The sequence below is a fragment of the Nycticebus coucang genome, chromosome 10 (genome assembly GCF_027406575.1).
Source record: "Nycticebus coucang isolate mNycCou1 chromosome 10, mNycCou1.pri, whole genome shotgun sequence".
In the NCBI taxonomy this organism is placed as follows: Eukaryota; Metazoa; Chordata; class Mammalia; order Primates; family Lorisidae; genus Nycticebus; species Nycticebus coucang.
Window position 1 is genome coordinate 115,365,622 of NC_069789.1, and position 26,920 is coordinate 115,392,541.

General features: G+C 53.0%; 2 protein-coding genes across 2 annotated transcripts; one reads left to right on the forward strand and one right to left on the reverse strand.

Moving 5' to 3' along the window:
• Positions 1-974: 974 nt before the first annotated feature.
• Positions 975-18,406, reverse strand: SCAF1 (SR-related CTD associated factor 1). Its single transcript, XM_053606573.1, has 11 exons — positions 18,261-18,406; positions 15,048-15,161; positions 14,769-14,826; positions 14,044-14,138; positions 13,599-13,699; positions 13,397-13,512; positions 5,301-8,129; positions 4,599-4,681; positions 4,163-4,381; positions 1,694-1,822; positions 975-1,401 (listed from the first exon to the last, which is right to left on the reverse strand). Exons 2-11 carry the CDS (start codon positions 15,153-15,155, stop codon positions 1,210-1,212), a joined length of 3,930 nt encoding a protein of 1,309 aa, XP_053462548.1. The 5' UTR covers positions 15,156-15,161; positions 18,261-18,406; the 3' UTR covers positions 975-1,209.
• A 1,578-nt stretch (positions 18,407-19,984) lies between these two features.
• Positions 19,985-24,383, forward strand: RRAS (RAS related). The gene is made up of 6 exons (XM_053606612.1): positions 19,985-20,264; positions 22,579-22,666; positions 22,781-22,883; positions 22,961-23,069; positions 23,824-23,942; positions 24,012-24,383. The coding sequence occupies exons 1-6, from the start codon at positions 20,112-20,114 to the stop codon at positions 24,094-24,096; spliced, it is 657 nt and encodes a 218-aa protein (XP_053462587.1). The 5' UTR covers positions 19,985-20,111; the 3' UTR covers positions 24,097-24,383.
• Positions 24,384-26,920: the final 2,537 nt, after the last annotated feature.

Genomic DNA, 26,920 nt, shown 5'->3' on the forward strand with positions numbered 1-26,920 from the left:
CAAAGGTCACAAGACTGGGAAACCTAGAGACCTGTTAGAAGTCCGATGTGATTGGGTGGCGCCTGTGGCTCAGTGGATAGGGCACTGGCCCCATATACGGAGGGTGGCAGGTTCAAACCTGGCCCCGGCCAAACTGCAACAAAAAAATAGCTGGGCATTCCAGTGGGCGCCTGTAGTCCCAGCTACTCGGGAGGCTGAGGCAACAGAATCGCCAAAGCCCAGGAGTTGGAAGTTGTATGAGCTGTGACACCATGGCACTCTACTGAAGGCGATAAAGTGAGACTCTGTCTCTAAAAAAAAAAAAACAAAAGTCTGATGTGACACCCAGTTTGCCAACTCTTTGAAGGGCGCCTGAGCCCCTGTCTCATCTGTGAACAGATTAAGAATATCTCTTTTCCGGGTGGCGCCTGTGGCTCAACGGGTAGGGCGCCGGTCCCATATGCCGGAGGTGGCGGGTTCAAGCCCAGCCCCGGCCAAAAATAAAAAAAAAAAAAAAAGAATATCTCTTTTCCTTGGGCTCTCTCTGTGTGAAGGCAGGATGGGGCAGCTGTAAAAGGGCTCTGCAGCCATCCGTGAAGCCCAGGAAACCTGCCTGCCCCAGTGACCCTGAACACTTCTGCCTCTTGCTAGGCCTCAGTTCTGGGTGATGGGACTGACAGCACCCAGGTGCCCTGAAGTTGGAAGACACTGAGCAGGTGCAACCTGGGACCCCTACCTCCTTGTCATCACTACTTTTTGTCAGCAACACCAGATCCCATTCTCAGTGTCTCACCTGCCAGTGTCTGGGTTAATTCTCACCATTACACCCACTTTTCAGATCAGGAAACCAAGGCCAAGAGAGGGCAGTGGAGTCACCTAAAATCTCAGTCTGGTCCCCTGCTTCCCACTCTTAGACTTGGCTAGACCTCCTGGTTGTCCTTCCCCTTTTCCCAAACATGTCTCTGAAAAGAAAGGGTTATAATTACGGGGTAACATTTCATGAAATCTTTAATGAAACTGGGCAGAGGGGCACAAACAGAAGGGAGGGACAATGGGGCTAGGCTTGGGGGCAAGAGACATGGCATGGGGGTGGGTGGGGCAAGGGCTCTCCTCTTCCCTGCAGCAACCCTCCCCCAATCATCCCACTGACGGGGGAGGGAAGTGGGGAGGTGGAGCCATAAATATGTCCAGAATTTCAAAGAGGCAAGGGTAGAGGGGTGACCGGAGCTCTCAGAGAGGGGGCAGGGGCAAGCCTGGGCCACCCTTATCAGGGGGCCCTGGTTCCTTGGGTGGCCGTGGGGGCCCTGGAGGGTCCCCTGGCTTGCGGCCGTGCTTGCGAAAGTAGCGGTAGCGCTGGACGTAGGCCCGCACCAGGTTGCTCACCTTCACTGGGTTGATCTCCCCGCTTTTGCTGTGGCAGATCTAGGAGCCGGGAGCAGCTGGAGTTACTGTCAGCCTTCTGGGGCTCCCTCCAGCCTGGATTGCTGAATGCAGCTGAGGACTTCCATGGGAGCCACTCCCCCAGTGCTCAGGCCAATGTCCCCACTTGTCCCCCCAACCTTGATGATGGGCCAGTAGAAGAAGGCTAGGTGGCCCCTGAAGAAATCCTATCACCTTCCTTGCCTCCCAGATGGACCCTGCACCCCCATCTCCACATCTGCGTACATCTGCGTCCATTTCACCCTCTCTCCACTCTGTCCCCCTCTGTGCCCACCTTGTGGACGGCCTTCCTCAGGATGTCCTTGTACTCCTCCTTGGTGATGTCTTTTTTCTGGTAGTACGGCTTGATGGCCAGCTTCACCTCCTCCACTGCCCGCTCTTGTGTGTGCAGCTTCTTCAGATACTGGTGGGGTGGTAACAGGGAGGGAAGAAGAGACAGGAGGGGCCAGATGAGCAGAGATGGAACCTCTGAGCTCCACTCATCTCTGTCTATCAACTTAGCCTCTTTGACCATCCAGCTACTCCAAGAGGTAAAGTCCTGCTTAGGTTCTGCCCTATACTTCCCTTGCTGCAGTCACCTGGGACCGCAGGCCACACTTGGGCCTCTGAACATGTGTCCCCTGCCCTCATGAAGTTCGTCTGGTGAGAAGACAGAAATTAGCCAGGCAATTATGACTTTTTTTTTTGTAGAGACAGTCTCACTTTATCGCCCTCAGTAGAATGCCGTGGTGTCACAGCTCACAGCAACCTCAAACTCTTGGGCTTAAGCGATTTTTTTGCCTCAGCCTCCCAAGTAGCTGGGACTATAGGCGCCCACCACAACGCCTGGCTATTTTTTTATTGCAGTTTGGCTGGGGCCGGGTTTGAACCCACCACCCTTGGTATATAGGGCTGGTGCCCTACCCACTGAACCAAAGGTGCCGCCCGGCAATTATGACTTTTTATTTTATTTTATTTTATTTATTTTAATTAGCTTTTTTAAAATTTTTGTTGTTGTTGTTGTTGCAGTTTGGCCGGGGCTGGGTTTGAACTCGCCACCTCGGTATATGGGGCCAGCAGCCTACTCACTGAGCCACAGGCAAACCGGCTCAACAGGGCTTATTCTGATTGCAGCAGAAAAATCTCACAAGGTTTTGCAGTGGGGGAGTGAAAAGACGCAGTTTGAGTGAAAAGACGGCTCTGGCTGTTTAGTGGAAACCAAGAGTGGGAGCTGAGCTCTAGGGCATTGGAATGCTAGCCTTCCATTCCATGCTGTGACTCTTTGGATCAGCAACTGAACCTCTTCAAGATGGGAACTAAAACAATGCACATGGAGGACACAGCATAGGATGGGCATAAAGCGAGGACTATCAAGAGGAACTGGCTGGGCACAGTGGCTCACATCTGTAATCCCAGCACACAGGACGATGGCTTGAGGCCACAAGTTTGAGACCAGCCTGAGCAACAGTGAGACCCCGTCTCTACTAAAAATACAAAAACTAGCCAGGCATTGTGGTGGGGGCTGCAGGCCTAGCTACTGGGGAGGCTGAGCCAAGAGGATCCCTTGAGCCCAAGAATTTGAAGTTGCTGTGAGCTACAACACCAGGACACTCTACCTAAAGCAACGAGAGTCAAAAAAACAAGAAGACAAGCTGGTCCCTAAACCTCAGGGCCAAGGAAAGTTGGAAGCAGGTAAACTGAGAACTGAGAAGGGAAGAGGATCAAGGCCACCATGATGAGAACACAGAGTATCTGACAAGCTACTGACGGTCAGCGCAGCTCTACTGCCAGGAGAGCCACTGGCCACCCTGAAGGGGTTCCTTACCCTTGTCTGGCCTGACAGGAAGTAGATTTCTAAAGAGGCAGCAAAAGAAAGGGTTGCTCCCTAGTACCCATCTCAGATGTGGCAACAGAGGACAAAGAACACAGAACAGACCAGGGTAGACTGATCAGCAGAGCAGGGGGCCTGCTGCCGGTCAAGGGGTCTTTCGTGTCGCTGTCTTGCAGTACATGGTGTGTGCCATGAACAAGTGACCAGCTCAGCTGTGGCCCCACCTTCATGGCTCATTTCCAAGGGTTTATCCAGCTCTCCCTCTGGCATCATACCCAACACCTGTGCGAGTGGGCAACACCATTGTCTGACTACAGACTGTCGGACAGTAACAAAAGGCATCTAAACCAGAAGCCCAGGAACAGGAGCTGACCAAGTAGTTTAATGAACAACTGTATTTGTTTCTTTGTCTAAGAACAGGTTCTCAACTTTTCTTTTGAAAACCATCTCAGCTTTCACAGAGGAAGAAAGCCAGGGGTAGTAGTCAAGGGGTAGACTATGGTGGGGTGTGTGTCTGTAAATGTGTGTGTGTGGGGGGGTCCATATGCACACACACATGACTTTCTTTTTTTGTTTTTTTTTTGAGACAAAGTCTTACTCAGTCACCTTGGGGTTGAGTGCCGTAGTGTCATAGCTCAAGCAACCTCAAAGTCTTGAGCTCAAGTGATCTTCCCACCTCAGCCTCCCAAAATGCTAGAATTACAAGCATGAGACACCATGCCCAGCCTGATTTTCCTTAAACCTGCCTGACCCTCATTTCCCATTCATCCACTCTAGTGGAAGTCATTCCTTACAATTTAATCACTTCAGTCTCTAAGTCCCAGCTGCTTGCCTCAGTCTCTGCCATTATCCTCAAGCCCCTGCATCTCGGTAACTGTCCATGTTTTCTATTAAACTGTCACCATCAACCAACGTTTTCCAAGGCCATCTTACCTTGTCTGTGTCCCCACGTCCCTCGGAGCTGCTGCTGCCCTCTCTCTTGTCAGATGTGGCAGCCAGCCCAGTGGGCGTCGGAGGAGTAGAGCCACAGCCCCCCAGAGGGAGGCTGCCAGGAAGCAGGTAGCTGGAGGGGCCGGGGGGCAGACCCAGAGAGGTGGGAACAGGAGCGGGGGTCACCCCCAAACTGGAGGGTGGCTTCCTGTGGCTGAGGATCTGAGGAAAGAAGGTAAAGAGGGGATGAGCAAAGGGAGGAAGAGGGAAAGAGGAAATGGGCACTCCCTCTTCCCAGCCTGACTTCCCAATAGTCTTGGGCAGCAGGCTCCTCCTCTGGCTAGAACCTTGCCCCAAGCCCTGCTCAGAGTACAGCTCCTGTTCTAACTGAAATGGACCAAAGAAGGGGCTGCAGGGACTCTTCCCAGGAGAACCCCACCTGGTTGGTGGCCTGGATTAACTCCTGGGCTTTTGCCCGGCTTGCCAGGTTGGCTTCTTCCATTTTGAAGAGAAGTGCAGTCACTGCAGGAAGTGGAGAGGTGACAACATTGAGATTAGGAGCAGGTGACGGGAGAGGAGATGATAAACCTCACCTAGTTACGGGCTACTGTCTCCCACTCTGGGCCCCAGGACTCACACTCACAACTGGGAATAGAGGGCCTCAGCCAAAGAAAGAAACATCCCACACCTTAAATGTTCTTGGGACTCAAGGTATGTGTGTTCTGGGGTGATGTTGGCCAGGGCCACTCGGTGCTAAGATGGTGGCAGGAATGAGAGTCTATCTGCTAACTCCCCTCATAGCCAGCCTCAGCCTCTCTCAACCCTCTGATTTCTGGTAGAGGTTACTAGCATCCCCTAAGTAACCTGCTCAGGTTATTCCTCTAGCCACCCAATGGTAGTCCAGCCCAAGAGACTTCAGAACCCAGCCAACCCCTCCAGTCTGTGCTAGTGGCCACCTGCTCCTATTAGTCCCAATCTCTCCCAGTACACCCACTTAGAACCCTTTGGGACAGACCCTGACTAGCCCTCCCAGTCTGTGTTGCTATGTACCTACCCCTTCTCAGGCATCTCCACTGCCTGCACATCTGTACCCATCCTGCCCTGTCTGCCCCAGCACCCTTCTCCCCTGGGGGACACTTACAAGCCAGGACGCCACTGGTGGTGCAGTCCACACCAGCTGGCAGGTTCCAGGGCAAGGGTGGGGGCAGTGTGGGCAGCTGGGAGACCCGGGGAGCTGGCCCATCCTCTGTCCCCGAGTCACCAGCTGTGGACCCTGCACTGGGGGCAGTGCTTGGGGCAGCTGCAGCTGTGCTGGTGGCTGTGGTGGTGGCAGGCTGCTGTTCCTCCTCCTCTTCCTCTTCTTCCTCCTCCTCCTCCTCCTCCTCCTCCTCCGCTCCACCTCGGATCCCAGCCTCCTCAGTGGCCTCCTCAGGCAGGAAGGAGACTTCAGGGGTTTTACAGCTGCTGTCCACGGTCTGAGAGTCTGGAGTGAGTGCAGGAGGCGGAGGAGCTGCCTTAGGGGGTGGAGTGCTAGGGACCTTGGCTGCCCTTTCCTCCCCGGACCAGGAGGTCTCCTCAGCCCCCTTGGCTCCTGCTGCCTGGCTGCAGCTATCCGCTTTGGACTTCTTCAGTGACACAGGGCCACCACTGACCCCACTGCTGCCTCCACTGCGGATCTTTTTCCTGGTCTTAGATGGCTTGGTCTTTCCCTTGGTCCCCTTGGTTTTCTTGGCCCCTGTCTTGGCCTTCACCTTGGTCTTTTTGGGCTTGGTGCTGCCCGGAGCTGCTTTGGCCACCTCAGCAGGGGCCCGTTCATCAGGTTTTAGGAAAGGGGAACGGCTCTCACGGTCACGGCTAAATTTGACACCAATGGAGCCCAGGCCAGCAGATGCAGCATCCTTGGCTGGGGTAGTGCTGCTGACACCCTCACGGATCAGCACTGCCACCTTGGACTGCAGCTTCACCTTCCGAGAGGAACATGAAGATGATGAGGATGAGGAGCCTGAGCCACTGCTGACTGGTGGCTTTGAAGGGGGCCCTGAGGAAGGTGCCAACTCCTTAGGGGGACGGGCCTTCTTGGATGACCTGTCCCTGTCCCTATCTCTGTCCCTGTCCCGATCCCTGTCCCCCCCATCCAGCGCCTTTCGTCGAGACCCCTTCTCCCTGGAAGAGGAAGAGGAGGAAGCAGCCCCAGAGCGGCGACGGTCCTTCTCACTACTCTTACCACCCCTTTCCTCGCCACTTAGTCCCTCTGAGTCATATAGGACCTCTCGCTTGGGTGATGAGGTTGGGGCCGGAGAAGGTCCACGGGGGTCGGTCTTGTCAAGCCGGCCCACTGTGATGGTCCGCTTGATAGCAAAAAGATCGTGGTCCGTAAGGTCCTGGATGGAGGGTGGCACAGCCCCCCGGCGGCGGCCATCACGGTCGCTTCCCAGGGAGGTGGAGCCAGATGGCTGCTGGGCCGGCAAGGGGGCCTTCTCGCCACCATCACCAGACCGCTTCTCGCCCCGGGACCGTGACCTCTTTTTCTTCTTCTTGCTGCTGCCACCATCCCGGTGTTTGCCCCGGTGCCGCTCGCGCCTTGAGGATGATGACGAGGAAGTGGCTGGAGGAGGAGAAGCTGAGCGCCGTCGCCGCCGCCGCTTCTCCCGGGACCGCGAGCGGCGGCTGCTCCCGCGGCGGCGGTCTGTGCTCCGTGAGCGGCGGCGAGCAGAGCGGGACCGGGAGCGGCGGCGGGTGGACGACGAGGCATGAGAGCCCGGCTTGCGGTCCCGCGAGCGGTGCTTCTTGGAGTCCCAAGGCGAGGTTGGGGCTGGAGGGGTGGGCTGGGTGCACGAGGACGATGTGGCGGCCTCCTTGGCTTCACCGCCACCGCTCCGCTTACGCTCACGCCTGGACTTCTTGCGAGTGGGCGGCCCTGCAGAAGCTGCAGCAGCCACCGGGGCGGGGGTGGGGGCCGGGGAGGGTGAGCGCTGGCGGTAACGCTCCCGCCGCTGGGTCAGGATCTTGCGGCGCAGGTCCAGGCCGCCCCAGCGCGTGTCTGCAGAGGGTGGTGCGGGGGCCGGCTCCCCGAGGTCCACCTGCAGGGCCCCTTCGCCGTCCGACTCCGCATGCAGAGAGAGGAAGTCATCCCCTTCAGGGGCCCGAGGAGCAGGAGGCTGGGGCAGGGGCTGGGCCACAGGAGTGGCTGAGGATGTGGGAGGAGGTCGGGCAGCCCGGCTGGCCCGGAAGAGGGAGAGCCCCACCCTGGGCTCCTCCTCAGGTTGGACGATCTCTCCCTCCTCAATTTCCGAGTCGGCGGGCGGCAGAAGGGGCAGCGGGAGAGTGGTTCCACCAGCTGTCACCACTTCCACCGAGACCTTGCCTTCCCGACAGGCCTCTGCCTCAGGCCCCACCACAAAGACACGGCGGCGAGTGGCTCCATCAGCCCGTGTGGAGTCCGCCTGGGGTGGTGTTGCAGGGGCTGGAGCAGGCTGTGGGGGCTGGGGGTCCAGGCGGGGACTTTCATCACCTGGGAAGTCCTGGCTCAGGCTGTTGTCATCATAGATGCCAGCCAGGGTCTCTGAGATACGACTGATGCTCTGAGAGAGGCCTTCCTCTTCATCCTCATCTTCCTCTTCATCCTCCTCCTCTTCCTCCTCTTCCTCTGGTGAGGGGGTCCCCGCTGATGAGCTGGGGTTGGAGCCAGTGGGCTCGAAGGGGTCGTACTTTTGCTCGGGAGCAGGTGGTGGGGAATAAGCCTCATCAGTGGGATGGAAGGGGTCATAGATGTCAAATCGGGGTGCAGGAGGGGCTGGGGGGGCTGGGGGTGGTGGGGGTGGAGGAGGGGAAGGGGAAGATGAAGAAGGAGAAGGGGAAGGTGAGGAGGATGCTGAGGAGGGGGCAGGGTGTGGGGCAGGGCCCCCATCTCCTGTGCCCAAGGTGAGGTGGCGGGCACAGGTGGGTCGAGAAGAGTGAGATTGTGGAGAAACTGTAAGGCAACAGAGATACCAGGTGAAGGCATACTCCTCCCTCCCCAGCCCCCAGATGCCAGTCCTCCCAGCTTCTGCATAGAATCCTCTGAGTGCCTTACATATGGCAATCTGACAGGTGCTCCCAACAACTACACACCACAGAGACTCTGCCCCTCAGGTCATTGATGGAACCTGGGACAGAGAGCTAGGGTATCCTCCCCAAGAGCACACAAACAATGGAGAGCAGTTGAAGTACAAATGCAGCAAACATGGCCCCTGAACCTGGACTCCCATATCCTGAGACGCAAACTGGCCCCACCCTGGGCAACATACTCTGGCCCTGACGCCTAAGCACCACCTTGGTGACAGCGATGTTACCACAGAAAAAACAAATGGGGTCAGGAGAACTGGTGCCCAAGTCTACCCAATGCCAAAGCCAGCTCTGGCCCATTGTACCAGCTGCCTCTTGTGGGAGTTTATCCCACTTTTAAAGGGAAGAATGTTAGGCTGAGGTGAAAAATCCAGTCCAGAGCCAGAAAGTGGCAGGGCAAGGGGCTCAGACAGCCTGGTCCTCACCTCAAGCTCTTCCCTCTGTCATGAGCTCTCACCCAAGGGGCTACACGTGCTGGGATTTCAGAGACACCACTGACCAACAGCAGTAAAGACAAGGGTTTGCCCCTTCCTACAGGCCAGGCATTGTGCTTCGTAGTTACCCCCTTTCCCAGGACCTCACTGTGCTTTGCCAAGCATGGATGCCACAGTCACACAAGGGGAACCAGCTGGGCAAGGCTGCACCAAGGGTCAGGGGCTGGGCCAGGGCTCAGACACAGATCCTCAGCGAGGATACCGGCACAGTTGGGTGAGGACAGCACCAGGGAAGCAAAGGACTTATGAAGGTAGCTCCATAGCCACCTCCTGATTCAGCTGCCAGGTTCCAGACCTCATTGTAATGTGACCTTCTGCCTCAACTGTCTCAGTCTCTTCATTTATAAAATAGGAGTTAGTTCATTCATTTGACACATTTTTCTTTTTTTCTTTTTTAGAGACAGAGTTTTACTTTATGGCCCTTGGTAGAGTGCCATGGCATCATACAGCTCACAGCAACCTCTCCAACTCCTGGGCTTAAGCGATTCTCTTGGCTCAGCCTCCCGAGTAGCTGGGACTACAGGCGCCTGCCACAACGCGCGGCTATTTTTTGGTTGCAGTTCAGCCGGGGACGGGTTTGAACCCGCCACCCTCGGTATATGGGGCCGGCGCCTTACCGACTGAGCCACAGGCGCCGCCCTGACACATTTTTCTTAATCACCTATTTCGTGCCAGGCTGCCTGGGGAACCATGAATAGAAAACAGTAAGCAAAACAGACAAGAATCCCTGCCTTCAAGAAGCTCACATTCATGAGAGGAAAGACAGATAACAACGGGTCAAATATATGGTCCATCAGCTTCTCAGGGCACTAGAGGAAAATGATGCAAAGAATGATGATACTCACTTCAAAGCAATGAGCAGAGGGCTGAGTGAGTACACAGAAAGAGCCAGATTATGGCAGGGCACAGTGGCTCATGTCTGTAATCCTAGTACTCTAAGAGGCCAAGGCCAGTGGATCCCCTGAGCTCAGAGTTTGAGACCAGCTAAGTTAAGAGCAAGACCCTGTCTCTACTAAAAACAGAAAAATTAGCCAGGCACCCTATAGTCTCAGCTACCTGGAGGCTGAAGCAAGAGGACTGCTTGAATCCAGGAGTTTGAGGTTGATGTGAGCTATGATACCACAGCACTCTACCCAGAATGAGACTGTCTCAAAAAAAAGTGGGGGGTGGGGGGAGCAGCGCCTGTGGCTCAGTCAGTAAGGCGCCGGCCCCATATACTGAGGGTAGCGGGTTCAAACCCGGCCCCAGCAGAACTGCAACCAAAAAATAGCTGGGCGTTATGGCGGGCGCCTGTAGTCCCAGCTACTCGGGAGGCTGAGGCAAGAGAATCGCTTAAGCCCAGGAGTTGGAGGTTGCTGTGAGCTGTGTGAGGCTACGGCACTCTACCGAAGGCCATAAAGTGAGACTCTGTCTCTACAAAAAAAAAAGTGGGGGGGATGGTGGGTCACTAGTGCTATTATAGAATCCTAGCACTCTGGGAGGCAGAGGCACGTGGATTGCTTGAGCTCAGGAGTTTAAGACCAGACTGAGCAAGAGTGAGATCCTCTCTCTAAAAATAGCCAGGTGTTATGGCAGGCGCCTGTAGGGGGCCAACTTGGGAGGCTGAAGCAAGAGGATCACTTGAACCCAAGAGTTTGAGGTTGCTAAGGAGGCAGACTGCACCTGGTCCCGAGGTCCTAGTGAGCATAAGCTCTTCCTACCCTTCTTATTACCACCTTAAGCATAAAAGTTGCAGACTGGAGTTGTCAGCAAATGGGAGACGTTGCCCTTTATGTAATTTTTCTACAGGATAGGATTGTGTGTGTGTGTCCTTTTTCCTAAATTTTTTTTTTTTTTTTTTTTTTTTTTTGAGACAGAGCCTCAAGCTGTCACTCCGGGTAGAGTGCCATGACATCACAGCTCACAGCAACCTCCAACTCCTGGGCTTAAGCGATTCTCTTGCCTCAACCTCCCAAGTAGCTGTGACCACAGGCGCCCGCCACAAATCCCGGCTATTTTTTGGTTGTAGTTGTCACTGTTGTTTGGGAGGCCCAAGCTGGATTAGAACCCACAAGCTCTGGTGTATGTGGCTGGTGCCTTAGCTGCTTGAGCTATAGGCAGGGAGCCCTTTTTCCTAAATTCTTAATATTTTCTGAAGGAAAGAGACAAAAAAACACCAGAATAAGAAAACAAAACATAACCTCAGAATCTCCCTGAAAACAACCAATTGGTTCCAAATATTTCCATCACTCCTAAAGCTCAGGGGCCAAATCTTGTACACCACCTGTTTGTTTGTTTGTTTTTCTTGAGACAGAGTCTCACTTTGTTGCCCTTGGTAGAGTGCAGTGGCGACATAGCTCACAGCAACCTCAAACTCCTGGGCTCAAGCGATTCTCTTGTCTCGGCCTCCTGAGTAGCTGGGACTACAGGCGCCTGCCAGAATGCCCAGCTATTTTTAGAGACGGGGTCTCCCTCTTACACAGGCTGGTCTCGAACCCATAAGCTCAGACAATCCACCCACCTAGGCTTCCCAGGATTACAGGTGTGAGCCACGTTGCCTGGCCACATACCACCTGTTTTGGTAAATAATGTTTTATTAGAACCCTGTCCCACTCATTTGTTTCCTTATCCTCTATAATTTCTAATTTTAAGAGAGATTAAAACACTTCTGTGGGCCCCTAAGAGTGTCATGGGCTCTAAGCACCAGGTATCCTGTGCCTAATGGAAAAATCAACTCGCAGCTGTTAAAAAGAAAAAAGGGGTTCAAGATCAGCCAAGCAGCATAGTAAGACCCTGCCTCTATAAAAGCCAGAAAAACTGGGCAGCACCTGTGGCTCAGTGAGTAGGGTGCTAGCCCCATATACCGAGGGTGGCAGGTTCAAACCTGACCCCAGCCAAACTATAACAAAAAATAGCCAGGTATTGTGATGGGTGCTTGTAGTCCCAACTACTTGGGAGGCTGAGGCAAGAGAATCACCTAAGCCCAGAAGCTGGAGGTTGGGAACAAGAGCTGGATAAGGAAACAAATGAGCTGTGAGCTGTGATGCCATGGCACTCTCCTGAGGGCAACAAAGTGAGACTCTGTCTCAAAAAAAAAAAAAAAAAAAAAAAAAGGCTCACCACCCATAGCTCAAGCAGCTAAGGCACCAGCCACATACACCAGTGCTGGCAGGTTCGAATCCACCCCAGGCCTTCCAAACAACAGTGACAACTACAACTCCCAAAATAGCCAGGCGTTGTGGCAGGCGCCTGTGGTCCCAGCTACTTGGGAGGCTGAGGCAAGAGAATTGCTTAAGCCCAGGAGTTAGAGGCTGCTGTGAGCTGTGATGCCATAGCACTCCACCCAGGGTGACAGCTTGAGGCTCTGTCTCAAAAAAAAAAAAAGAAAGAAAGAAAAATTAGCCGAGCTCTGTGGCACACTTCTGTAGTCTCAGCAACTTAAGAAACTAAAGCAAAAGGATCACTTGTGCCCAGAACTTTGAGGTTGCTATAAGCTAGGCTGATGCCACTGTACTTTAAACCAGGCAATGGAGCAAGGCCCTGTCTCAGGAGAAAAAAAAAAGGAACAAGGTAAAGGTGACCTGGCAAGGAGGGGTGTTCAAGCCACAATCTTCACAGAACCATTGCTCATAGCTAATGTGATACTACACCTGAGTCAAGGGCACCTTCCTCTCCTACCCTCCAATACACATACCCACCAAGAAAGAACACTGGATTCTCAACAGCGGAGAGGGATCAGCAGCATTTGTTTTTTTGCTTTTTTTTTTTGCAGTTTTTGGCTGGGGCCTGGTTTGAACCCACCACCTCCAGTATGTGGGGCCGGCGCCCAACTCCTTGCACCACAGACACCACCCCCTAGAATGTGTTTTTTGTTTGTTTGTTTTGTTTTTTTGAGACAGAATCTCAAGCTGCTACCCTGGGTAGAGTGCCGTGGCATCATAGTTCACAGCAACCTCCAATTTGGGCTCAAGCGATCTTCTTGCCTCAGTTTTTCTATTTTTTGTAGAGAGGTCTTGCTTTTGATCAGGCTGGTCTCGAACTCATGAGCAATCCACCCACCTTGGCCTCCCAGAGTGCTAGGATTACAGGCGTGAGCCACTGCGCTGGGCCCAGCAGCATGTGTTGTTAAAAATGCAAACTGTCAGGCCCTACCCCAGATCTGCAGAATCAAAAATGTGGGAGTAGGACCCCTGGTGATTGTGATTTCCCCCTCTGATTTGGCCTAAACTGCTCACAGCTTACTGCTGCATACAAGGTTAGGAGTGAGCCTTCACTGGGCACTGAACATCGCAAATATCAAATTAGAGTCAGACACACTAGGACTTGAGGCCTAGGCCCACCACTGAGTGTCTGGCTGTGCAACCTTGAATAGTGACTTCCCTCTTTAAGACTGTTTACTCTCTGGAAGATAGAGGCCCTGAGAGCACCCCCCACTGGAGCAGGAACACCAAGTGTCTCATATATGTTAATTGCTCCTGTGTGGTCCCCAGTGCGTTGGTTTTTATCTGTATGCACATACAACCTTTATCCCCGTCCAACATGAAAAATAGTTATAGGTTTTGTCTGAGTGACATGATCGTCACTGCTATCACTGTGAAAAACAGCTGGTTCCTGCAAAGTGCCAAGCCCACCTGCCCAGTTCCACCCTGGCCCCACATACCTGTCTTGCCTGTCCTCCAGGCCCTGAGACGGGGCAGCAGGCTAGGTACAGGCAGAGGGATGGGATCCCTGTCTCCAATTCGGACCTCGGCCACCAGCTCCAGCATGTCCTCGCTTCTGCAAGGCAGAAGGGGTGGTTGAGCCTCGGGGTATTTCCAGCTCTCATACCAGGGCCTCTCCCACTCCCCTGCCCAGCTACTCACTCGCCAGGCCGCAGGTCGAGGTGGCTGGGAACCCAGGTATCTGGGGGGTCCAGGACACTCACCAGCCCCACGAGGAAACTGTCTGCAGCCATGTCCAACACCTGGAATAGGCCAGGAGAGGCTCCACACCGTCCCTGCTCATATGAGGACTAGCAAATCCTATTTTTCCAGTATCTAACCTCTCAGGAACCCAGATAACAGTGGCTCACAAGAAAACTCAAGGATCCAACTAACTCTCTTACTGTGACTGACTTCTAGACTCAAGGTCCAGCTCTAGACCCAGAAATCAGGCCCCCAGGCCCTCTCCAACACTGCCCTTGATCAACTCCCTAATTCCAAGAATCTGAGTCTCCAACCCCCACCTCCCCCAAACTCAGGGATCCAGGCTTCAGTTTCTTCCTCTCGCAGACCTGTGAGTATAGGTATCCAGCCCTCTCTTACTCACAGAAGCTGTGTCGGTCCCCCCTGATTCCTGGGAAGGAGGCTCTGACCGTGGGCTCCGGCAGCGCCTCCAACAAAGGCCATGACACTGAGAACCATCTAGAGAGAGAGATTTGCATGAGGGATCAGAGACAGGAGACTAGGCACAGAGAACTCGTCAGGGAGAGGAAAGAGGACCTGATCTAGTTCTTGATAATGGGGCCAAGTTCCTGCCAGCTCTCCAGCCCACCTTGTGCTGCCTCCCAGCTAAGACTTCTGGAGCACCTCCCAACACCCACTTCTCAGGCTCCAACTCTCGGATACGTAAGCTTGGCATTTGAGCCTTGCTGGGTCCCCACAGACCTCTTCTTCCTCCCCCATACCTACCCTCTCACCCCACTCATACCCTCCTGCACATAAGCCCCCACAAACCAGGATGCAGTCCCTGAAGGCTGTGCCCCTGCTACAGCCTATCAATGTTTCTTCTAACCTGCCAACTCAGAAACTCTGCACACCTTTTGGATGCCAACCCTGACCTGCCTCCCTCCACCACACTAGCTTAGGGAGACCTCCTACCTCTCATGAGGCTAAGACTGGGTCTCGCCTCCATGGCAGCTATGGGGTCTGCTCCATCTTTGACTCCCTAAGCTAGCATAAGGGTAGCACCCAGGAGGCCTCAGAAAAGTTTATGTCAACGATAGTGTAACAAAATTGCACAGAAGGGACAATAGCTAAAAGGAAGCACCATACCTTTGTCATTTGGCAGATCCCCCTGTAGTGAGTTTCCCACAGCCTGCTGAATGGCCCTCTGGGAAAAGGGCAGGGGAGAACCAAGAGTCAGGGGACTCATGCAAATGCTTTGCACCCTCTGCTCCTTGTAAGACAAACATTCCAGACACCCCAACAACCAGACTCTAGCACTTCACAAGAGCCAAGAGTTCAGGCCCCAGACCTGTCATCCCCCTCTGGCCCAGGAGTCAGGGTTCCCAGTTCCTCCCTCCCTCAGCCCCAGGAGTACAGCGGCCTCACCAGGAGGAAGGCAGAAGGAGAGAGTGTGGGGTCTCTGTCCGGTGGACCTTCGCCCCGATCTTCACCTGACTCCTCCATCTTCCCTCGAGACTCATCTTCTTCCTCCATGGTCACCTGGTGGTTGAGGGGGCAAGAGTTTAGAATGGAGGCTGGGGGTGGAAGCAAGAATGACATGAAGACCTCAAGGGCCTTCAACACTGCCTCCCTCAGCATTATCTTCGGTACCCTTCCTCCCCTTCACCTCACCCCAGTCTGCTCCATGCTTGGGCAAGTACTAGGCCCAGCACAGACACCATAGGGACTAGAACAGTGCTCTTCCATTTTCTGGACTTCAGCTGCTTCATCTGTCAGAGGGAAGTCTCCCTGGGCTCCAATTTCAACATCTCACTCCCCAGTTCCCACTACTTCCCCACAGCCTATCCAAACCTCAAGACCTCATTCCCTGCCCTCATGGAATGCAAACCCAACACTGAGATTTGTGTGTTACATTGTGATTTTAAAGAGTGTGTTCCATGGTCCAAAAAACCTTTCTAAAATTGAGGCATGCAACAGTATACTGGTGACATTCCACACACCTCAAACACCCCATGTGCTTCGTAGAGCATCAGTTCTCCTTGATCGTAAGGACCTCAAAAATATTTACATAAATAAGTAGAACCATGATACAGCATAGTTGTTATATGTCTTTTTTTTTTTTTTGGAGAAAAGAGTCTCACTTGTCGCCCTTGGTAGATTACCCAGGTGTCACAGCTCACAGCAACCTCAAACTCTTGGGCTCAAGCAATTCTCTTGCCTCAGCCTCCAGAGTAGCTGGGACTACAGGCGCCCTCCACAATGCCGGCTATTTTTTTTTTTAGAGACAGGACTTGCTCTCGCTCAGGCTGGTCTCTAACCTATGAGCTCAATTCACCCACCTCAGCCTCCCAGAGTTCTGGGATTACAGGCATGAACCACCAGGCCCAGCCACGTATGCCATTTTAAAAATGAAAATGCTAAGCTTTGGAAAGGCATGCTGTCCCCCAATGCAGGGCATTTGTTTATCACCTATCTGCCCAAAGCCTTTGCAATGTCAAGAAAACTCTTAGATTGTCTAGTCAGGCAGTTAAAAGATCATCCTTAAAACTGGTGGTCTCTTGGGTAGGGCTTCACAAGAGTATTTTAGCTGTAAGCTTCCCTCTAACTGTCAAATCTGCTACTCAGAAAATAATACTGAGTATTATAACCCAAACTCAAAATTCCTAGAAAGCTTCAAAACCCCTAACCCATAAATCAGTGTGTTTATCTGTAAATGGACAAAATAGTCATATCTATCTCAGAGAATGGCTATGAGAAAGACTGATTTCTGCCACACACATTCATCAAACCCAAAGTGTTCAATGCAGATTAATAGTAATTATAAGCCCTTAAGGCTCAGGTTTCCTCTACGTCTCCTTCACTTCTGCTGTATAAATGTAAAGAAAAGACATTGATTGGCCTAATTCTCCATCCTACCATAGATTTTCAAGCTATATCAAAGCTTCACATTTAGCCTCGAAACTTGGCCTAGTCCCTAACATCCAAAGGCATACCCCGGCCTACAGCAGTTCTGAGTCTTACAGCAGTTCTCAACCTGTGGGTCTATATTAAAGGGCTGAGGCATTGGGAAGGTTGAGAACCACTGGTCTATTACATTTCTGCCTCTTGCCAATATTCAATACCCTTGGCCCCTGTGGACAATTCCAAGCCCTGGAACCACTCTCCAGCACCTCCTAGGGACCACTCTCCAGCATTTCCTAAGGAAGAAAATGCTACTTAGAACGGTGACTGTCATATATCAGAAACTTAACCAACATCTGCTGAATAGACTTGGAGATTCCCAAACCCTCTGCAGTGTACATATACAAAGATGTGTGCTTGCTCACTAAGACATGCCCCAGACTTTGCAGAACACCTTCAGTTCCTTAGATCTTACAGACATAAGAAGACTCTGTAGATGCTGCTAAGTCTGTCTAGAACAGTGTTTCCCAAACTGCAGGGTCTGACAGTAGTTTATTGCTCCACAAATAGCTTGAGCTTGTTATAAAAAGCAAATAGAACACAAGAGAAATTTCTTCACAGTACGTCACAAGTAGTAAGTGGAAATATCAATTCATGGGACTTTGGTACTAATCAAATCTCTATGTTGCTATGGACTGGGTCTCAATGAAAACTCTATGTCTTATTGCAAATCAAGGTCAACAGAGTTTGAAAAACACAGTACTAGATGAAAACTAAGTGATCCTACAGACTATTCCAGATTAAGTGGACTAATACTTTCTATAGTCCTAGGGTTACACTGAATTTTTAAACATTTTTCATTTGAATTATTTTCTGAAGGGCAAATACATATGAGCTGAGCAAAATTTCCAACACTCTCTTTTGTATTACTCTCTACACGTTTTTTTCTGGCCCAAAAGCATCTGAATTTGCTCAAGGCATAGAGACTGCATTCCTGTAGTCACATCAAAGCCACCTACATGGTTCTGGGTCCTTCAAACTGCCCCTAGCCTCTTGTCACTCACCAGTGTTAGACACTCCCTAGACCTTGGAGATCCACTGGAGCCTCTCAGAACATCTCGATATTTGGCCTCCTCCTTTGCTGGGCACATCCCACCTCTCTAGGTGGCCACTAAAAGACTTCCAGGCCCAATAAATGGTCCCAGACCTATGTAGACCAGCTGCATCCTCACGCTAGCCCATGTAGACACTGCCCAGCCCTAACAGACATACCCTAGCCACTCTAGATGGCTCTGCAGATACTGCTCAGCTCTTGCAGACTTTCTTCACCCCTGGGACATTTCTCAAAATCTCAAGATGGCCCCAGAACCATCCTAGCAGACCCTAGCCTCCAGTCAACCCATAAAGACGCTCTACAGAGCCTACAGACACGATCCAGCCCAGCTACATGATAGAGGGCAGGCCCTAGGCTCAGTCCAGGCTTTGTGGCCACCCGCAGTCCAATCGGAGACGCCCCATGGATGCCCCCTGAAACCCAAGGATGCGTCCCAGGGCCCTGCGAAGGCCCCCAGCTTGGCGTCAGGTTTCACCGCCTCTGCCGGGCCCGAGACCACCCCGCTAAGACCTTCAGGCCCTGTGGCGTGTAGTAAGGATCCCGGGACAACTAGAGACCCGACTCCGCCCCGCCCACCCCTATAGGCCCGAGCCCCGCGGCCCGGGCCGCCGCCGCCATCTTACCCCGCCGCTCGGGCTGCGGCTCCGGCCCCGGCGCGGGGCGGGGCGAGCTGGGGCGGGGCTCACGAGCAGAGGAGGAGAGAGGCGGAGCTAAAGCGCCGCCGAGCTTGCCGGGATTTCAAATACCGACTACGGTGCCGTGAAGGCTGGCGGGAAGGTGGCTGGACTCGGTTTCCCAGGAGCCAACGGGGCACACAAGGCGGAGCACGCGCAACGCACGCCGGGAGGCGTAGTCCATGCGCTACTTTTGTCGCGCGGGGACTGTAAGGGGTGAGAGGTGAAGTGGGCGGGGTTGCGGTAGCCTGGGAAGAGCCCCCCCATAGTGCCCTGGGCATACACAGAAAGGACCGGAATCCCGAAGTGACGCAAGCCACTAAGCCGAACAGATGCAATGGAATTGTAGTTCGCTGGAATGAGCAGGCCTGGAGGGAAGTTGCCCCGCCCACATCCTGGGGCTCTCAGAATCCTCATATCCCAGTCTCCCCTATAGAACTGATGGGTGCAGTGGCGCGCGCCTGTAGTCCCATTTGGGAGGCCGAGGCGGAAGGATCGCTTGAGCCAAGGACGTTAGAGAAGTCCTGGCGGGAGGTCTCTGGGAGGGGCTATGCTAATAAGAACTTAGAAGTTAGAGACCAGCGCAGGTGACATAGGGAGACCCTCGTCTCTAAAAAAAAAAAAATTTTAAATAAATTTAAAACCAAGGAATCCGACCCGACAGCCTTCTCATTCAGTACAGAGAAATCCCAATTCCGAAGCTGCTCATTCAGAGCAGAGGAGTCCAAGACTCCTATTTCCCTCCTCCCTCGAGTCAGGAGTCTGAGTCCTCCTTCCCGGGCCGCAAGAGTCTGGCCCTCAGACTACAAGCTCGCGCCTTACACGCGTTCGGGTTCCCCCACCTCAGTGCTTCTTAGACCCAGAATCCTGGGTTGCCGAGACAAAAGAGTCCAGCCCTCGGTTCTCTCCTTTACCGAAGCTAGTACCAAGGACTCCCAGAAACCCTCCTCCAAGAAATCTCCTCCCTAGGACCCAGAAGTACAAGTCTCCAGCCTCATTCCTTCCCAAGAACCCAGATGTCTGGACCTTCAGCTTCCTCCTTCAAGACCAAGAAATCTGGCCCCAGGCCCTTCATGACCCGGGCGTCCCGATTTGGGCTAACTGGCTAATGGATTAGGAATGCAGTGATCTCAGGGCTCCTCCCTTTCAATTACACAGCTATTCCCCTCTAGGGCCCCACCTCCCCTCCCAGTATGTCTTCCGCTTGGCTGGGACAGCGGGAACCGGAAGCCCGGGTCCCTTAACGGGAGGAGACTCCAGCCCCTAGCCTAGACACCCGGGTCAAGAGCTTGGCTAGGATCCCGGTGGAACTTCTCAAAACCTGATGCTTCCCCCGAGCGCCCTATATACGGGCCGCACGCTAGTCGGCGTGCCCCGCCTACCAAAATAAGGCCTTTAGGATGGTGCTGGAAGAAGCTAAGTCACAGGGGTCCTTATTTGCATAGCCCCTCCTTGAACAAGATTCTCGTCCCATCTGCCAAATAAGTTCTTATTAGCATACCCCTCCTAGAGACCTCCCGCCAACTGAGAGCGCTTGGCGCTGCTCTGGGAGAGCACAGTTCTGTGATTAGCATATCTCCGCCCCCTTAGGAATTCCCCTTCTCAGGGACCGCTGTTCTGCCATTATTAGCATAGTTACTCCTTTTCCTTGGCCTTGCCCCCTCCTTAAGTGTCCCGGGACTCGAGCCCTTCTTGCCAGAGCTCATGATTATGCAGGAGCCTCATTAACGTAGCCGGACCCGGAGTCCCGCCCGGCTCCTCCCAAGCGGTAGCAGCGGCAGCAGCAGCAGCGGTGGCGACATGAGCAGCGGGGCGGCGTCCGGGACCGGGCGGGGGCAGCCCCGGGGCGGGGGGCCGGGACCCGGGGACCCCCCGCCCAGCGAGACACACAAGCTGGTGGTCGTGGGAGGCGGCGGAGTGGGCAAGAGCGCGCTGACCATCCAGTTCATCCAGGTAGTGGGCCCTCACCCGGGAGGGTGCCCCCGGGATACAAAACTGAACCTTTTGAGGATCCCAAAGACCCCCATTTCCCCTTGATCCATCACTGAAACCCTCCCTTGAGCCCCTCTAATCTTAAAAAATCCCTCGGATTGTGACTCTGAACTCCCCGAGGGCCTTCATCCCCCTACACCAAGGACCTTACATTTGCATCCAGAGACCCTCGAACCCCCACCCCCAGTACTAAGACCCCACATCCCTGCTGACCTAGCCCTGACCACCTCCAGGGAGCATCCTAAATACAGAACAGCCCTCCATTCAGAACCTAAGCATTCCCAGGGGCCCCCACTCTCTTGATGCCACCTCCCTCCAACCTGAGCTCTGTCTCCCTTTAACCCTGGACTTCAGTTTCTCTCAGAGCCACCAGGAGCATCGCTGGGAAAATGCCTATGCTCAGAACCTTTGAGGGTCCCCAGCCTGTATTTATTTCAACAACCTCCCCTAGAGGTCTGGGCATAATCTAGAAACTTTGGCCCTAAGGCTCTTCTGGGACTATCCTGTCCTGAGAGAGGCACCCTCTAACCCCTGCTCCAAGAAAATTTTGCCTTCAGACTCAAGAAAAAAAAAAAAATTTTTTTTAACAGTCTTACTCTGTAGCCCTGGATAGAGTACCCTGGCGTCACAGTTCACAGCAACCTCAAATTCCTAGGTTCAGGGGATCCTCTTGCCTCAGCCTCCTGAGTAGCTGAATAGCTACTGGCCTCCACTACACCAGCTAGTTTTTTTATTTTTAGTAGACACAGAAGTCTTGCTCTTGCTCAGGCTGGTCTCAAACTCCTGAGCTCAGGCAATCCACTCACCTCCATCTCCCAGAGTGCTGGAATTACAGGCATAAGCCACTGTGCCCAGTCAGACACAGGAGATTTTTAAAAAGGTCCAGCCCCTTACCCATTTCAGAACTCTCCAAGACTTCAAGTCCTAGCCATCCCCCATTCCTTGAGACCCACTTCACTCCTGAGGAAAACCAACCACTCCTCCATCTTGAGTTTTCTTCTATTCTACCTCTCTGAACCCCTGGATGACCCCCAAATCATATCCAATGAAGAAACCCCCAGATTCTTGACACCTTCAAAAAGAATTGCTCCTTGGGATTTTCTCTGACCCCATAAATAAATCTCAAGTTCTCTTAAGATTGTACATTCTATGACAAACCTACCCAAGTGCCCCCAGAGCCATCTTAAGACTGACCCCTAGCCCCTGAGCTTCTCCAGATGTGCTCTGAAGACATGCTCCTAAACCCCTCACCCCTTGGCCAGCCTGGTTCCCTGGTTCCTACATTCTCCCTCTGGGCCAAGCCCTCACCAAACACCCCTCTAACAGGCGGGATGCAGCCTTCAGACCCCTACTTTCCATATCACCCTTTCTCTCCTGAAACTCTACCCCTGCCCAGGAAACCTCCATCACATTCCCAAGGGAAGACCACCACACCTTAGAGAAACCCCAGAAAGGGATCTATCCCAAGATGCTACTGCAAAGGCCCCTGGGTCCCAGACCCCTCCGCAGACCCCAGAAAGCACCTGTAACAGAGTCCTGTCTGCATAGAGAAAGGCCCCATCCCTGGGCCCCTTGCACCCAGGGGCAGACCAAGAGCTGGCCAAAGGCCTGGCTGGAGGAAGACTAGGCGGGACCCAGGCAGGAAGGGATGGGCCCAGCCTGAGGGTGGGGCAGCTTCTCCTCAGCCGGGATTGGAACAGAGACCTTCCCTTGGGAGGAGGCTCTGGAAGCAACTGGAGGAGGAGGGGAAAGGAGTAGAAGAGGAGGAGAAGGGGGAGGAGGAGGAGGAAGAAAAGGAGGAGAAGATAAAAACTGGCAGATAGTCTGTACAAGAGCTCAAAGAACTGATATGTTACATATTTAGTGGGAATTTTCTCTAGATCTCACCGGTGCTGGATTGGGTGTAGTGCTATTATCATCCTCATTTTCCAAATGAGGAAACTGAGGCTTAGTGAGGGAGAGTGGTTAAGTTGATGGCCAGGATGTAATCACAACATGGGAATGTGGGAAATGTACTTTAGACCAGAAAGACAGGACCAGGAGGGACTCAGAGAGAGGAAACTGAGGGGTGGGCAGCAGATACCCAAAGAGCAAAGAGAAGGGGATAGACCTAGACAGAGGGAAATTGAGTCCTAAAGAGACAGAGGGGACACAGACCCAGCTAGGGGGACAGAGATCAGATAGAGGGGGTCAGCAACTTGGGGCTCCAGAAAGAAGCAGTCATATTGTCTGCTGGGGTACTTCAAGTGATATTGTCCTCTCCCCACTCCACCAGTCCTACTTCGTGTCTGACTACGACCCCACTATTGAGGACTCCTACACAAAGATCTGCACTGTGGATGGCATCCCGGCCCGGCTGGACAGTGAGGGCAGCCCAGAATAGATGGGGTGGTGTCGGCAGGGGCTGAGGGCTGGCGGGGGCGGGGTGGCTGGGGGGAATCTCATCTCCATGATGGCACCTCTCCCTATCTCTGCAGTTCTGGACACTGCGGGCCAGGAGGAATTTGGGGCCATGAGGGAGCAGTACATGCGTGCTGGCCACGGCTTCCTGCTGGTATTTGCCATTAATGACAGGCAGAGGTGAGAGAGGAGGCAGAGTGGGTGGAGGAGACTGGAGCCCAGTGGCTGGCAGGTTCACACCTCTGCTTTGCTTGCAGTTTCAATGAGGTAGGCAAGCTCTTCACGCAGATCCTCCGAGTCAAGGACCGGGATGACTTCCCTGTCGTGCTGGTTGGGAACAAGGCAGACCTGGAGACACAGCGCCAGGTTTGGGACCACCCTCTTGCCTAAGGACCCCATCTCAGCCTGGGAGACTCTTTCCAGTTTGCTTCTCCCTATGTCAGCATCTTCCTTTGGCTCCTCTGGCTCCCTCCATTGTCACACCTCACCTAAATGTCACACTCCTCACCTAGATGTCACCCCCAAACCAGACCTTCTAGGTCACCAGAATCACCCAGCAGAGGGCCTGGCACACGGAATCTTCAGATCAGGTGGCTGGATAGAGCAAAGGGCCCCTATCCCATCAACCAGCTAGACACTCTACTGGTCTCTTCTCTTTCCTCTTTCCCACAGCCCCAGCCCCTGCCCTGCTCCCTCATTCTTCAACCAGGTGCTTGGTGCCCAGCATGGCCACGTCCCCTCCTTTCTCTGCTCCCACCACATCCCTCACAACAGTGATTTCTACACAGCACTTATCCCTTGGGGATTTCCAGCCTTCAGGATTGCTGGCCTCTGTTGAGAACACCCTTACTTTTTCTTTGCCTAACCAACTCTTGGTGACCTCAGGACAAGAGGGCAAAGCCTGCCCTGATTACACACTTTGATGGCATCAAACTCTCAATAGTATCTCCTGCCATGATCTCTCTGGGAACTTTCCCTTTTTGCTTGAGTCCCACAGTGGGTCACCTCCCCTAAAGCACATAGTGTGCCTGTCTGCCTCCCATGCTCCACCGAATTCCTCCTGGCCTGCAGTGTCCAGAACTGCAGGGAACTGACTCCTCCTGTGTTCTCTGCCCCTCAGGTCCCCCGATCTGAAGCACTGGCCTTCAGCGCCTCCCACCATGTGGCTTACTTTGAGGCCTCAGCCAAACTGCGCCTCAATGTGGATGAGGCCTTCGAGCAGCTGGTGCGAGCTGTCCGGTAAGCCGAGCCCCTTCCCATCATTGTCCTTAGCCCCTCCAGCCCAAACTCACTGGCCTCTTCCCACAGGAAATTCCAAGAACAGGAGCTCCCACCCAGTCCCCCCAGTGCTCCCAGGAAGAAGGGCGGGGGCTGCCCGTGTGTCCTCCTGTAGCCTAGGTGAGAGAGAAGCAACCAGCATGAGCTCTTGGGACCACCTATCCTCAATTCTTGCCGTGTGACTTGAGGCCCGTGCTGAGCCTCAGTTTCCTCATCTGGGTCTCCCAGGACACACTACATCCCCCACCTCTACTTCTTGGCCTCCTTTGGGCTATCACCACTGTGTGCCTTCTACCAATGCCTCTTTTCCCCATCCAAGACCCTGGTGGGGGTGAGGGGTGAGGGGTCACTGCTGTATATAACTCCCCTCCCCTTGAAAAATAAATGCCACTGCCAATGTCAGGAGGTGTTTTCTTTCTTTCTTTTTCTGAGACAGAGTCTCCAGTTGTTACCCTGAGTAGAGTGCCTAGCCATCATAGCTCACAGCAACCTACAACTCTTGGGTTCAAGCGATCTTCTTGCCTTTTCTATTTTTTTTTTTGGTAGAGACCGGGTCTTGCTTTTGCTCAGGCTGGTCTCGAACTAGTGAGCTCAAGCAGTCCATCCACCTTGGCCTCCCAAAGTGCTAGGATTTACAGGAGTGAGCCACCTTGCCTGGCCTGGAGGTGTTATTTTTTTCTCACTGAACCTCAAACTCTTGGGCTAAAGCAATTCGCCTGCCTAAGCCTCCCAAGTAGCTGGGACTACAGGCACAGTGCCCCGCTAATTTTTCTATTTTTAGTAGAGATGGGGTCTCACTATCCTCAGGATGGTCTCTAACTCCTGAGCTCAAGAAGTCCACCTGCCTCTGTCTTCCAGAGAGCTAGGATTACAGGAGTGAGCCACCATGCCCAACCTTTCTTTTTTCCTGTTAAAGAAAACACCCTTGGGCAGCACCTGTGGCTCAGTGAGTAGGGCGCTGGCCCCATATACCGAGGGTGGCAGGTTCAAACCTGGCCCCAGCCAAACTGCAACAAAAAAAGAAAACTCACCCAACTACTGGGGAGGCTGAGATCACTTGAACACAGGAATTCAAGACCAGCCTGGGCAACACAGTGAGCCCTGTCTCAAAAAATTTTTTTTTTAAAGTAGGGAAAAATGGGTTTAGAGGTGAGTGAATTCAGGGCACACACCCAAATGCCTTGCTGTACATCCAATCTAGAATCCACTGTTTGGGGAGGTGAGAAGGGGGCAAAGAGAATAAGCCAAACCAGGGATGTGGATCACCACTTCCCCTTAGACAGGGAAATTCCACTTTTTTTCTGTTTTTGTGGGCATTTTATTGGGATAAAGGTTGAACATTGATGAAAAAATTTTCTTTTCCTGGAAAGTTCTAGAACCACACTGTTCAACATGGTAGGTAGAAGCTACATGTGGCTATTTTTTTTTTTTTTTGGTCTCACTTTGTTACTTTGTTGCCCTTAGTAGAATGCTGTGGCATCATGGCTCACAGCAACCTCAAACTGTTGCTTGGGCTCAAGTGATTCTCTTGCCTCAGCCTCCCAAGTAGCTGGGACTACAGGCGCCCACCACAATACCTGGCTATTTTTAGAGACGGGGTCTTGCTGTGGCTCAGGCTGGTCTGGAACCTGTGAATTCAGGCAATCCACCTGCCTCGGCTTCCCACAGTGCTAGGATTATAGGCATGAGCCCCTCATGTGGCTCTTTTTAAATAAACTCAGTTCTTCAGTCACAGCAGCAACATTTCAAGAGCTCAACAGTCACACATGGTAGTGGCTATCCTAATGGATAGGGTAAATATACAACATTCCCATCATTGCTGAAAGGGCTATTAGACAGTGTTGTTCTAGAAGGTTCCAGGACCTTGGAGAAAGGCAGCAAAAGGTACAAACCCTGCCCACCTGACTCCCACTTTCAAGGTACATTGAGAAAGGCCTTTTGGTTGGAAGAGGAAGGACAGGTGGGTGGAATATTTTCCAAGCAGCCATCTGGCAAGTTCTCCATTCCAGAAAGTTACCAAATCGGACTGTCATTAAAACCTAAACCCTGGCTCAGCACCTGTAGCTCAACCAGCCATATACACCAGAGCTGGCTGGTTCTAATCCATCCCGGGCCTGCCAAACAACAACTACAACCAAAAAATAGCCAGGCGTTGTGTAGGATGCCTGTAGTCCCAGCTATTTGTAAGGCTGAGGCAAGAGAATTGCTTAAGCCCAGGAGTTGGAGGTTGCTGTGAGCTGTGATGACATAGCACTCTACCCAGGGCAACAGCTTGAGGCTCTGTCTCAAAAAAAACAAAAAAAAAAGAAAGAAAGAAAAGAAACCTGGAATTCAACTTGGGGCCATTGTGGACACACCCATGTGAGCCTCCCTCCGGTGGGAGGGGCAGAAGTGTGGGATGTCTCAAGGCCACAGGAAGTAGACAACATACTTTAGTCAGGAAACCCAAAATTCATCTATATCCTGGGAACCCTCAGACTGCCCCACTGCAACCGAGGACCCCCAATCCTGGCTGCTGCACACCACTCTGGAAGGCTGGAAGCAACTGGGGACCAACATCCACCAACCTCTCAAGCATGTTTGGCCCAAGCCTGTTGGAACACCAAAACCTATTCAACATACCAGGCTTGAAACCTCAACAGAGATGCCCTCAATCCCTGGAACTTTGGCCTCCGACGTTCAGCACCAGTTACCAATCTGCTCCCCCCACTCCACCCCACCCCGATCTCTGAATGCTCTCACTCAAACCTGTCCCAGCCTGCTTCCTGGTCCTAGGGTGGAGCATGGCCTGGCTGCCTGGATTCAATTTTAACTCTGTCACCTCAGTCTCCTCACCTATAAAATGGAAGCTATCACAGCTACTTTACAGGATGGGGAGAGGACAGGGGGAGCAGAGGGAAAATAAGCATAGCACCTTGTACGTATTAAGTGCTATCAGT

Bases quoted from the DNA above. Each gene is read 5' to 3' on its own strand.
- SCAF1 (XM_053606573.1), bottom strand. From the start codon at position 15,155: ATGGAGGAAGAAGATGAGTCTCGAGGGAAGATGGAGGAGTCAGGTGAA. The intron at 14,139-14,768 runs GTATGGTGCTTC...CTCTCTCTCTAG, and splicing joins GGATCTGCCAAATGACAAAG to ATGGTTCTCAGTGTCATGGC. The intron at 1,402-1,693 runs GTGGGCACAGAG...CCCGGCTCCTAG, and splicing joins TGAGGAAGGCCGTCCACAAG to ATCTGCCACAGCAAAAGCGG.
- RRAS (XM_053606612.1), top strand. From the start codon at position 20,112: ATGAGCAGCGGGGCGGCGTCCGGGACCGGGCGGGGGCAGCCCCGGGGC. The intron at 22,884-22,960 runs GTGAGAGAGGAG...CTTTGCTTGCAG, and splicing joins GCCATTAATGACAGGCAGAG to TTTCAATGAGGTAGGCAAGC. The intron at 23,943-24,011 runs GTAAGCCGAGCC...CTCTTCCCACAG, and splicing joins CAGCTGGTGCGAGCTGTCCG to GAAATTCCAAGAACAGGAGC.